At 32.7% G+C, this 12361-nt stretch overlaps 2 protein-coding genes across 3 annotated transcripts in view; one reads left to right on the top strand and one right to left on the bottom strand.

The window, feature by feature from the left end:
- Positions 1 to 2491: 2491 nt before the first annotated feature.
- LOC106690096 (uncharacterized) lies at positions 2492 to 10564 on the bottom strand. The gene is made up of 6 exons (XM_014435382.2): positions 10392 to 10564; positions 8475 to 8583; positions 8256 to 8380; positions 8115 to 8193; positions 4912 to 5124; positions 2492 to 4393 (listed from the first exon to the last, which is right to left on the bottom strand). Exons 1-6 carry the CDS (start codon positions 10562 to 10564, stop codon positions 4337 to 4339), a joined length of 756 nt encoding a protein of 251 aa, XP_014290868.1. The 3' UTR covers positions 2492 to 4336.
- Positions 10565 to 10798: 234 nt separating this feature from the next.
- The window catches only part of LOC106690102 (aprataxin), a 17385-nt gene continuing 15822 nt past the window's right edge, over positions 10799 to 12361 (top strand). Inside the window, exons 1-3 of one of the 2 annotated variants that reach the window (XM_024360971.2) lie at positions 10799 to 11040; positions 11426 to 11559; positions 11953 to 12268. In XM_024360971.2, the coding sequence (XP_024216739.1) occupies positions 10799 to 11040; positions 11426 to 11559; positions 11953 to 12107 (531 nt within the window). In that variant the 3' untranslated portion in view covers positions 12108 to 12268. Of the gene's footprint in view, positions 11041 to 11425; positions 11560 to 11952; positions 12269 to 12361 lie in introns of those variants that run through there. The other variant, XM_014435393.2, reaches the window with a different exon arrangement.

Below are 12361 nucleotides of genomic sequence, written 5' to 3'. Positions count from 1 at the left end.
GGCATAGAATAATGGAGAAACTTAAAAGGCTGCACTGTCCAAGAAATATATATACAAGCTTATCATATGCTTCTTGGAGAGGCGTTCAGTCTTCTTCTAGTTACCAATAAGGAGGATCACGAGAGTGATGCAACGGGGTTGCGCTCAAGGATCCGTTCTAGGTCTCTCATTATGGAACATCAATATGATTCCACTATTGGCAAATTTACGGGCAGCAGGATACTCACCAGCCGCATATGTCAACGATTTTGGCGTGGGAATTGAGGCAAGGTCACGAGTTAATCTGGAAACAAAAGCAGCTGAGGTAAGTCTTATAGTAGAGCAATGGTGCTGTGAAAAGAAGCTCTTCCTTAACTACGAAAAGACCTAACTCATGTTCTTGAAAGGGAAAATGAGAGGCTTTCTTCCCAGGGTGGTAATGAGGAATAAAATGATAAAACCATCACAGAAACTGAGCTTTCTGGGCGTTCTTTTGGGCGAAAGGTGTAATTTTATCAACCACCTAAAGGAAGTAAAAAGTCCTGTTTTCCGCAACAGCTGCCTCAATAATATAGCAGGAACGACTTGGGACCTCAAATATAGGTGTAGAGAAATATTATACAAAGCTGCCTTCTTCCCTATGCTATAACTGCCTGGGGACAAAATCTCACGTATTCAGATCTTAAATTGTTGGAACAGGCACAAAGGAGAGCTCTATTACTTGTGACTGGGGCTTATAAGACTGCGCCAACTTCAGCCTTACAAGTAATTAGGGGTCAACTGCCAATAGACCTACAAAAACAGATTGCCATCGCCAAGTACAACATTAAGGAAGTTTGCTGGCCCGAGTTGGATCAAGTTGTTTCCTCAGTTCCAGAGGAAGATTCAAAGAAGTTTCTAGTAGAATCGACGACATTGTCTTATCCGAATGGCAGAGGAGTTGGGATAACTGTGCAATAGGAAGACTAACCCACGAGTTCTTCCCAGATGTCAGTAAAAGGATAAAAAAGGAATGGGTTGAAACAGACCACTGAACCTTCCAACTTCTTACAGGGCATGGCAACATCAATTCAAAGTTACAATTCTTCAAAAAAAGGAATGACCCTAACTGTAACTGTGGAGCTGAGGAAGATGTAAAACATATAATTTTTGACTGCCCTGTGTATACTTGTGCTAGACTGGCATTAGCAGGTGAGTTCTCCTTGCTTGATTGGCCACCTAGGTCTCTAGAAGAACTTGTGGCGACTCCCGATATGTTTGGGGCATTCAAAAAGTTTGCAAAGAAGGTGTTCCAAATAAAAGGCTCCTTACCAAATGATTAATATAACATTAATAATATGTATAATGTATGTTACAATTATATGTTTATAGATGTAACAATCGTATGTATATAGAGAATATAACAATAATATGACCTATATATGTAACAATTCTATGTATACATAGACCCACTTGAATGTAGGTAGGAAGTTACTGGAACCCAATTTAGTGGGAACAGCTCTCCAGTTGCAGGCAACCCATTAGCTTTGTTGTTAAAATTAGTGCCCCATTGTTATAAAGATTAAGCAATGCCTCACTTAGGTTCAGAGATATTTGGACCAACGTGAGTGCAGGCCTGAACACTTGGAAACTTAGCTTCCTGTTATGCAGGAGGCTTGGGGACCGAGTCCTTTCTTGACAGAATATTAAAATGTTAGGAAGTTTGGAACATAACGCTGGTATAGGGTTGCCCTAAGGTACAGCGGGGGGAAAGAAGGATAAAAAAAAGAGAGAGAGGAAAAAACTTACAGACTAAAAAAACAAACGGGACGAGAAATCACGCATTCAATGTCTTCTTGTATACTGATTTATTTGTTCTCATAATCCTGTATATAAAGTCTTCGCCTATGTTTATAACACGGGAAAATAAATAGGCATTATAACAGATATCAGGTGTCATCATACCTTATATATAAATGGTCGCTTTATGAAGTATCATATCTTTTTAGCAACTTCAATAATTTCAAATATGTGTATTTTTTCAAGGAAAAAATAACTCATCTATTAACTAACACTGATAAAATTCTGCATCATGTCCTTTTTCTTAGAAATGCATCATTTTTTTGTTATTGTAAAACTGAAAATTTAAAGATTTTTGGGGCCCTGTCATAAAATTAGAAGTGCATATATTATTAAACTCTTTATGTATACAAATGAAGAGATTAAATTCATTTTCAGCTTTCTAAAAAATAATAAGCCTACATCTCTGCAGGGTAATTAAGCTATTAACTCAAAAAAATATGTTGCAAGGAATGATTTGACAGTCAGAAAACTGTCAGGTGCAAGCTCAGTATGCTTTTTCCATACAAAAACCTGTAACACCCATCTGCCACCATTTAGCTCATAATTAAATACAAGCCTACTCCAGGGTACAAATGTCTTTAAATTATCAAGGACTAAGAGCATTGACGAGAGCACCAAAATCTTTTAATGCAATGATAGTGATATTGGTATGGGAAAAAAGTCTAAGAAGAACAGAAAATAACAGAGTTTTTATTCATCATGTAATTAAATTTACATAATTCTAAAGCAGTTTAATTCCATAATAAAATATTTCTGAAATATATCAAGATTGTTGTATTAGTCTTACATTATCACAGAAGTCTGTATCATGGCAAAAATTACTTAACTAAACAGCATAATGTTTACAATAAAGATCTAACAACCTCAAGATAAGAGTAATTTGGCAACTGTATTCCAAACAAAGTTCCAAAATTACTATATAAAAGTTGGTATACTTATTAAAAATATACTATTAAAAAAGGGATAATGAAACCTAGGCCAAATATACAGAAATATATGTTAAGTATACATCAAATGTCTGCTGATATTTTCCTGATGATTACTGAGATTAATAATGTCTAAAAACAGGATCAAGTTCAAAATTAGGCAATCAGTTCTTTGTTATGATTTAACATGTGTACATACACCCATGCACATATTAAAAATTAAGTATTAGGATAGACTCAACAAATTAGCTTAATGCTATCACAATAAAATCTACTGTTTTTAGAATTTCTCATTTTCTTTTTTAAAATGAAAAATATAACAGGAAATATTAATGGAAATGTGATAACATTGAAGCAAATACCAACTAGCTGACTTAATTGGACAATCATAAAATAAAATAAATTACATATGTATAAATAGTTGACCGTAAAAATTGATATATAAGAAGATGGTCAGGGTTGCGGTCAAAAGTTTACAACTATTTTTGTTTCTCTTTTGACCGCAACCCTCACCATCTTCTTACATATAAAATAAATTACACCTTGTTGTGAGTGAAAATTATTATGATAATTGTAATTATAAATTATTACAATAAGATTGAACTTTTTAAGTAGCATCTCATTGATTTTTCTAAACATTAATTAATGCTCACAATCATAACTATTGTTACCGTTGCAAATTACAAACTAAACTTAATGTTAAATGTGCATAATATTTCAGACTAATTATATATAAATTTATTATATATTTACTGAAAAACATCAATGATCATACTGGTTAAAAAAAGCAAAACATTAAATCATTAATATTCATTTCACATTCTTTCCTCAACGATGACACAAAATAAAAAAGTTTATTAGCTCATGAAATTTAGTTTAGTAATCATTGGATTACATAACTATTCAGTATCTATGATTCATAAATCAGAATGTGTGAAATATGGAATAATGTTTTATACGTGTTGAACTGAAACTTTTTGCAAGTATGTGATTCAAAACTTGAACTTCAAAAATACAATTTTGTAAAAAGGCTTATTACACCACTGAGACTAATAGGAACAGGATAAATTAAAACATAACAAAATATATTACAAGTATCCAAGAAAACACTTTCAACTTATCATAACTAAACATTAAAGTCATTTTCTCAGTGTTCATTTGAAGCTACGCTGTATTAATCAAATATGATCATAATTAGACTTTAACAACAGTAACAGTAACAACCTTTCAAGTGGATTTTTATTTATTTTTAAATAATCTAAAGTGTGAATATAAACAATACAAACAGAATTAGGTTTTAATAAAGGCACTAATTAAAATTCACGATAAAAATTGAAAGCACATAATTAATATCAATCATATTAATTTAAGAGAGAACAAAAATAAAAAAACAGACAGATGTTAAACAACTAACAAGAAGAACAGAGAAATATTTAAGAAGTAATTCTGAAAGTACTACAACCACAAAATGTTTTTCGCCCTAAACGGTAATTATTAACAAAATAGTAGCCTTTTGACATTATTAATCTGCCCGAGTTAATAGATTAGTAGTTGATGAACTTCTTCAAAATTTGTTTTAGGCCGCCAACTTATATTGTATCATAAACTTCTGGGTTTCGACATCCACTCATGAAGTAAGTACACATCTAAAAAAATCAATAAACCATTATCAAATTAATTTGTACTAAGAAAAGAATCTAGACATACAATTTTTTTTTTCATTTTTAAAACATCTTTATCATGGTTGAATATCAACAATGATAAATAGAAGCGGGCATGTATTAAGTTCACTTATTAATATCAAATTACAATATTTTTGAAGAGCTTATGCATTCAACAACAAAAGAATGGATTTTATGATTTAGATGTGTTGAATCGCATGAAAATGTTTTTTCAATCATTGAAAGCTTAATGATATTATAATTATTGATTAAACATATAAAAAAAAAAAAATTCAGTAGTAAAATTTGAGATATTGGTTATTTGATATATTAAGTTTAACAAAAAGTTTTAGCTTGATGTTTGTAAATGAACCTTTTTGGATTCCAAAAATCTTTTTGGATTCCTTGGCCAAGGTTGGTTGCCATTTTCTAGAAGTAATAGAAGTTTTGGCTACCATTAAAAAATAAAAAGAGAAATTTAAAACAACCAAAATTTGTTATACCTTTTTAATGGAGTTAAATGATGATTTCCAAAATTCACCATTTGGAATAGCTTCCCAGCCACGAGCTCCTCTAATAAATCTCAAGACCAAAAAACCACAAACAAAATAAAAAAGAAACAGAATGAGAACAATTAATAAGAATGTCGAAAATACTGAGTGCCCTTCATCAGTTACAGTTCTCACACACGCAAATTTTGATATCAGTTTTAACTCCTGAAATTGAACAACATAAGTAAATATATTAGAGTATTCAATTAAATAAAAATCACTTTAAATATTTAAAAACAATGAATTTTAAATTGTGCAAAAATCATTATTTCAAAATTACAGTATATATTTTATATTTCAATCATACACTATTTTTTCTGCAAACCACTCATGATTTGGACCATCTGCAAGTCCCAGATCTTGAAGAGACAATATTTAACAAAAAAAGCTGGAATATTTATAACAAAAATTATATTTTTACTCACTTTTAACAAAAAAGCTAGAATATTTATGCACAAACCCCATAAATTATTCAATTAATTAAACTTACAACTACACAATATACTTCTTTTCTTACTATCACCTGTATGTTGCTAAGCGTGGACTAGCTGCCTCAGACCATCTTGTCCAATGATCCCTGTCCGGTGGCAAACCTTCTCATCTCCAGCATTGAGCTTACTATCACTGTGCCAATTCTCTCAATCAGATCAGCGTACATGAGCCTTGGCCTGTCTTGAGGTCGCCTTCCTCCCGGTCTTGCTTTTAGAAGCCACCTGGTTTTACAGTTATCTCCCATTCTGCTAACATGCCCGAATCATTTCAGCTGTCTTTCCTCAATCACCTCTTGGATGGATCTTACTCCTAGTTCTTCACGTACCCTTTCATTCCTTATTCGGTCTCGCCTGGTTCTTCCTTATATTTTCCGTAGGAAGCTTCCTCAAGGGTCTCTCCATTGCAAGTGATTCTGAGATCTTCATTCTTTCTTCCAACACACATAACCTTGCTTTTGGTGGCATTGATTTGCATACCTCTGAGTTGTAGTTCTTCTTGCCACTCAACCACAGCAACCTGGAGAGATTCAGCATTATCCACAACCAGAACCATATAACCTGCATATATCATTGCTGGTCCCAACACTGGGGTCATGTTCCAGTACCCTAGTATTGCTCTGGGTGTCCTTCTTTTACAAAATTTCCACCACGCGAACCCCCCCCCCCAAACCTCATCCCTGCAAATTGGTCACACCAACAAATACTGTGATATGCCGTCTCGTCCTCAGCATTGCAGAATCTACACAAGGGTGACTCTGTTAGCTTAAGGTTAAACATATGTTTATTTAATCTGCAGTGACCAGTAAAGATCCCTGTAATTATCCTAAGAGCGGTCCTGTCCAGTCGAAGCAGTTCTTTGCTCCATCCCCTATGGGGTTCATCAAGGAACAGCTTAGCCTGTCTTAATGTTTTATTGAGCCAATGTCGCTTGGCTTTTAATCCATAGGCCGCCTTTATAGTGCTTTTGGCAAAGCTTAGGCTAATTCAGTATAGGTGATCTTATTATCACCTTTCTCTTTTTAGTGAAGACGCAGACACCAACCTTAAGTGGGCTGATGCTCAGACCATTGTCCTTACACCAGCCCGCCAGAATATTTGTTGCAGTCTGTGCTAGGTCTGAAAGTACCTGAGGATACTTTCCTACAATCAGGATAGCAATATCATCTGCATAGCCCTGCGTGTAGTAGCCTGCCCTGTTAAGGATTATTAAAAGAGAATCAACCACCAAGCACCACAGTAATGGAGAGAGTCCCCACCCTGCGGGCACCCCCCTTTGAGCCTGATCACAGCACAGAGTGCACTAGCTCCGATTTGAGGATCCTTTGTTCCAGCATGGAGGTTATCCATCCAGATACAATAGGATCAATTCTTCTGTCCCTTAGTGGATGATTAATAACGCTATAGGGAGTTTTGTCAAATGCACCTTCAATGTCTGCGAAGATGCCAATTGTGATTTCTTTTTGCAAGGTCTCTGGAACAGAGTTACCAAAGAGGCAGCACTTGTAAATTACTTTTATAAACAATGCAGGCCCTGGAATGCATGGGCTCAGAGATAATTCTGTACCCAGTCATTCCCAGACCCTTCGGTCTCCCATCATAGGGATAAGGTTCTTGAATTAAGATAATGTCAATGTCCTTACCTTTAATGTATTTCTGAAATACTCCACACGCAGCAGTGCAGTGGTGCAAGTTGACCTGGAACAGCTTCATGGTCGAAATCAAACCTCAGCAGTCGTGGGCCAAGCCTCGGGCCGACCCATCGTCGGGGTTTGTATCCGGGCCCAGTATACATACATTCTACACATGTAATAATAGAGGCCACCGCCCAGGTCAGTCCCGATGCCGAGGGTAGTGCGTTCGGTGATGGCAAGTGCCATAAATTGCTCCAATTCCTGTAGGGGCTTCTTACTGAGGTGGCACATCCTCAAGTTCTATTTCCATGAGCCGACCCTCCGTCTTCTTTTGAATGTGCCTGAGGTTCAAAATGTGCAGGCCATAGAAGATCCACATGCCCCGTGCTCTCAAGTTCTCAAGGCTGTATACCGGGATTCTGAGAACAGCTAAGAACCCTTTCTCCTGGTCCTTTTTATGGTGTATGATCCAGTTGCACATCCCTATGATTTCTCTGTTTTGCAACCAGAGCCTTTCAAAATTTATAATATAAAAGCATGATTATAACTGTTTTTCACATTGATTAATAGATGTTTTCAATTAGATAGGAAATTCAAATTATTAAATTTCTAAATTCAGGAAAAGATACTATAAAGTGACTTACTCAACAAAGAGTGGACATTTGTGTTTTTATAAAAATAATTTAGTTAGGAGACATGCAAAAATTATATAGTTGCACTAGATACTAAAACAGGATTGTGAGAATCTTTCAAGAACCCTTGATCAGTTGAAGTCATTAACATACAATGTGTTGGACTTTCCCTTTAATAGCTTTATAGAAATTTTCTTCTCATAAGTCTTGATGTTCCTCATAGCTATGAGTTAATGCCTATTCATCCCCAAAGTTTCATTGAAGATGGTTCAGGAATGGAGGAGACAATAAAATTTATAGTCAGTGTACATTCATAGGCTCAGTAGACCGTAACAGGCGCAAATTATGCAATATCTCATAAATAAATGTAAAGAACAAAACAAATAACAAAAAGAACTTACGAAATGGTGGTCATTTAAAATGGATTCTACTTCCAAAGATGTTTCTGTAGATCCACAGTCCAGGGTGATCCTGCTTGTCCTAAAAGAAAGTTAATGTAACATTTCAAAAGAAAAAGTTCTTAATGTACATAATTTACTTACTTATTTAGGTGGTGAAAATTTATTTCTGGTTGAATATTTATGTTTTCCCATTTGAAATCACTTTCATTTAAGAACCCCAGGTTGAACAATTCAGTTTTGTTATCGATATGCTTTTCTAAGCAGAGCTAAAAAATGTATATATTCACAATTATTAATGACCCTACATATAATATCAATAATAAAAATAATTTGTGAACATAGATAGTAGCTATTACTTACAGAAGCTCCAGCTATACATTCATTTATAGTTGTATTGGCAACAATTATGTTGGTATTATTACAAGGGTTAAAAAGTAAGAATTCATTACTTTTATCATTAACTGAAATACTAATTAAAAAAAAAAATTATTATAATAAATATTATTTAAAGAAACTTAACTGAAGCTAATCAGTATCATTGTTAAAAATCTATTATGTATTGACTTGACAAACTTTGGTGTTCATAAAGATTGGGTTTATCACATTTCCATAAGCTGAAGAAAAATCAAACACTATTCACTACTCATTAATTAATTTTTACAAAGTATTATTTAAATACATCATCCCTGAAGCTTTGATACCTCTAAGCCCAAAAAGATCAGCAATATACTTTTAAAACTAAAGAAAATAAAATAATAATAAAAAGAAAATAAAAGATCACGCAAGAAATACCTCAACTAAACCATCTTATGTAATTCCTTCTGGCTTAGAGAATTCTTTTGAGATGTCTCTAGAATGAAGCATATATATATTTTTTTTTTACTTTCACTTCAGTACTGTTACTGTCTAATTCCATGGCTATCAATCAACTACTTTGTATTTTTCAATTCAATATTTTGTATAATTCCAATTTCATTTTTCAATTTTATGTTTCTCTAAATTATGATTGTTGTCTCTTTTGTTCTATAGCCCTGATGAAGACCTGAGACATCAGCATAAATAAATAATGTTTTGTTTAATTATGTTTTTTTGCTGACTACACGCCCAACCATCTTCTCCAATTAAAAAATCTAGTCTTGGAAAATGGTCTGTGTCTAGGAACAGGCAAGCACAAAAAAGAAAAGTCAAGCAAAACTGAAATAACATATTAAGGTGGGCATATACTTCGGATGTGACAGCACTTTTCCAATAAAATCAACTGACCAGAAGTACCACTTCGTAGAATAAATTTTTCACAAAAGTTGTATTCTCGAAAACAACTAATGATTTTTATAAACTTGCCTTGTTGGTAGGAGAGTGAAAGTTGTGTGGTGCACACCGCATCAGATTTTTTAAAATGCTTTAGAAATTTTTTGTTTTTTCTTTGAGGTACTACAACCTTAAGCAACAATATATTATTTTAAACATGTCATTAAATTTAATCTTTGTTTTTTCTACTTCTGCTACAGTGAACTAACAGGCTTCAGGACTTCCTAGAGGCATTTAAAATTAAAACACTTTCCAGCAAGTTTAGTTTTGGATAGAAAACCATATTCTGATTAGGCCTGATTCAAACCAGTGCTGGTTAAGACTTGAATGAATAGTGAAGTCAATACATAATTCAGATATTTGTCATTGATAAATCATTCATAAAAATATTTTAATCCCAAAACATACCATGAATTGAAACCCTTTACCAAGCTAGAAGATTAGAATGACCCAGACTCAGTTGTTTGGGTCCAGGGTACTACAGTCAAACAGAAAGTCAAAAACTGGAGAACAGGAATACAAGACCAAACCAGGTAATGAAAGGTTAATGAATAGCTTGTTCAGCTATAGGGGAATGGAAGTTAGTACTTTTTCTTATTTATATTTTATTTCTTGGATTTTATTTTAAAAAATAATGTTTTATCAATCAGACTGTGAGTCTTCATATGATAACAATATCACCACAACTTTCAATAGTGTTTTGGATAAAACTACACTAAGTCCATTATCTAGAGTGAAATTAAGATACTAAAAGAAAAATAGGGCTACTAAACAACCAACATTTTAGAATATGCACTGATAATGTTTCAAAAATCTATTATCTACTGAATTAGACCGATTAATTGCCATATAAAGGATATATAGTGGTAGAATTTGATAAATTATATGCTTTGATTGAATTCTCTAAGATCTGTAAAATAATCTATTTATAAGAAACATACATGACATATAGGAAAACCATAAACTTACTTAAAATGTGATCCTTTAAGAAGTATCAAATCAACCCCCATACCATTAGGAAATTCACATTTACAAAATCCAGTTTTAGTACAAGGTACATTTTTATTTCCTAAAGAAATTTTTATAAATAATACGAGAAGTGTATGATGTAGAAATATTCCCTTTAAATTTCGAAAATACATACTAAATGTAAAAATTCAATATATAAAGTGTAAATAAATAATCTCGTTTCTCATTATACTTCCAGGGACTAACTTGAAAAGAGGGTAGGTTATGTAACAATTCAGTCTCAATTTAATTTCTGTTAAGGTTGTTGTTCGCATGTTGTTTGTTATTAACAGCAGATTTCTAACCACACTTGGACATTTCTCCTGATTGTTTTTTCAATAGTGCTCTTCTTTCAAGTTTAGGACATAATGTCCTGGACTTACGGTTTGTTGGATGCAATGAAAGACCCTCGTTTGCAGATTCATAATGATTACGATGTTGTCGTAATTAAAGACTGTTATCCCAAAGCAGAGGCCCATTTTTTGGTGCTCCCTTGGAAAAATATTCCCTCTATAAAAGATTTAACCGGCTCTCATCTACCTTTAGTAAAGAAAATGGACTTGAAAGGCCGGGAAATTGCAAGGGAAAAAGGTGGTGGAAGGAAATTCAAGTAATTTTCCAATCTTGTTTGTATTCTTTTATTGTATTATTTCGTTTCATTGTTCATTATCAAGTATGTGAGTTTCATTTACAGATAGATAGTTCATTTATTAACTTATGCGATTGAATTGAATGTTAGTATTTGTTTAAAAATGTTACCTGAGTTTTAAAACAAAACAGGGAACCCTGTTTATTAGAGATTGTTTATATCTTTAAGTTAAATGTAATCAAGTTCGATGATTTTCTTATTCACTGGAAAAAATTCGCTTTATGTTTTTGAATAGTCTTAGTGTGTCCATAAGTAAATTTATGTTAATTAATAGTATCTAACTGGGATAAAATTAGCCTACTTAGTTAACAGTTCAAATTGAAGTTGCAATAAATTTCTTTTGCAGGTTTGGTTACCATGCTGAACCTTCTATGAAAAGACTGCACATGCATGTAATCAGTGATGATTTCAATTCGCCAACTTTGAAGACTAAGAAACATTGGAATTCATACACAACTGGTTTTTTCATTCCTTCTGAAAGTAATTTTTTTTAAACAAAGTTTATGTAGACGTGTTCTAAAAATTAAGTATTTTGTTAGATTGGATGCTTTAATTTCTTTAATTTAGATCTGAACCCATTATATAAATATTTTAAAGTAGGCTTTAATTTTGTGAGTGTGAGTGCCTTTGTTTTCTCAGCCACATGGGGCGCTGGTGTTACAATTAGCCATATGATTGTGGGTTGTTTGAAGTTTTCTGTTCAAACGGAAAAATTGTATACAATTGAAATTTAATGTACTTGAAATTATTGATTGTATAATGCTTACATATATTATAAGTTATGTATATTGTTATATCCTCTTTTATGAGTAAATCGTTATTTTTTATATATAAATGGTTTTTAATATGTTGTTATTTTATTTATTGTTTCAGTATTGTTTAGTTGTTGTATTAAATCAAAAAAGCAAGCTAACGAATTTTGTTCAGTCAAATATGGAGAGGAAAAGATCGTTAGAAAAGCCAAGATGGCAGTGCCAGTACAAAGACCGTTGAATCGCTGCCATGTTGAGCAGATTCAAATATTTTAAAACTTTATTTAACTTCCCATCTTAATTGTAGTTACAGTAAATTTAAGAAAAAATAGAAGTTAAGAATAAGTATTACAGAAAATTATTCATGAAGGGAATCATAAGAATATTATTATTGAGAATTATAAAAAATAAAATAAAATTTTCCTATCTGTTTAATACTTAAAGCTTTTCATTTGAACCCAAGCTATACTTAAGATATGAGAATAAAATTAAAACTATTAAAAATTATTTTTAGTTTTAATATAAATGTT

The sequence above is a fragment of the Halyomorpha halys genome, unplaced genomic scaffold, assembly GCF_000696795.3.
Source record: "Halyomorpha halys isolate HHAL.00 unplaced genomic scaffold, Hhal_1.1 Scaffold49.1, whole genome shotgun sequence".
NCBI classification, from domain to species: domain Eukaryota; kingdom Metazoa; phylum Arthropoda; class Insecta; order Hemiptera; family Pentatomidae; genus Halyomorpha; species Halyomorpha halys.
Note: the sequence above shows the minus strand (reverse complement) of the source record. Positions and strands in the feature narration are given on the sequence as shown.

What these genes read in the sequence shown, in the direction of transcription:
- LOC106690096 (XM_014435382.2), bottom strand. Translation starts at nt 10,564, where the DNA reads ATGTATTTTCGAAATTTAAAGGGAATATTTCTACATCATACACTTCTC. An exon ending in CTTAAAGGATCACATTTTAA is followed by an intron (nt 8,584 to 10,391) that starts GTAAGTTTATGG and finishes TTTTTTAATTAG; the next exon opens with TATTTCAGTTAATGATAAAA. An exon ending in AATTTTCACCACCTAAATAA is followed by an intron (nt 8,194 to 8,255) that starts GTAAGTAAATTA and finishes ACTTTCTTTTAG; the next exon opens with GACAAGCAGGATCACCCTGG.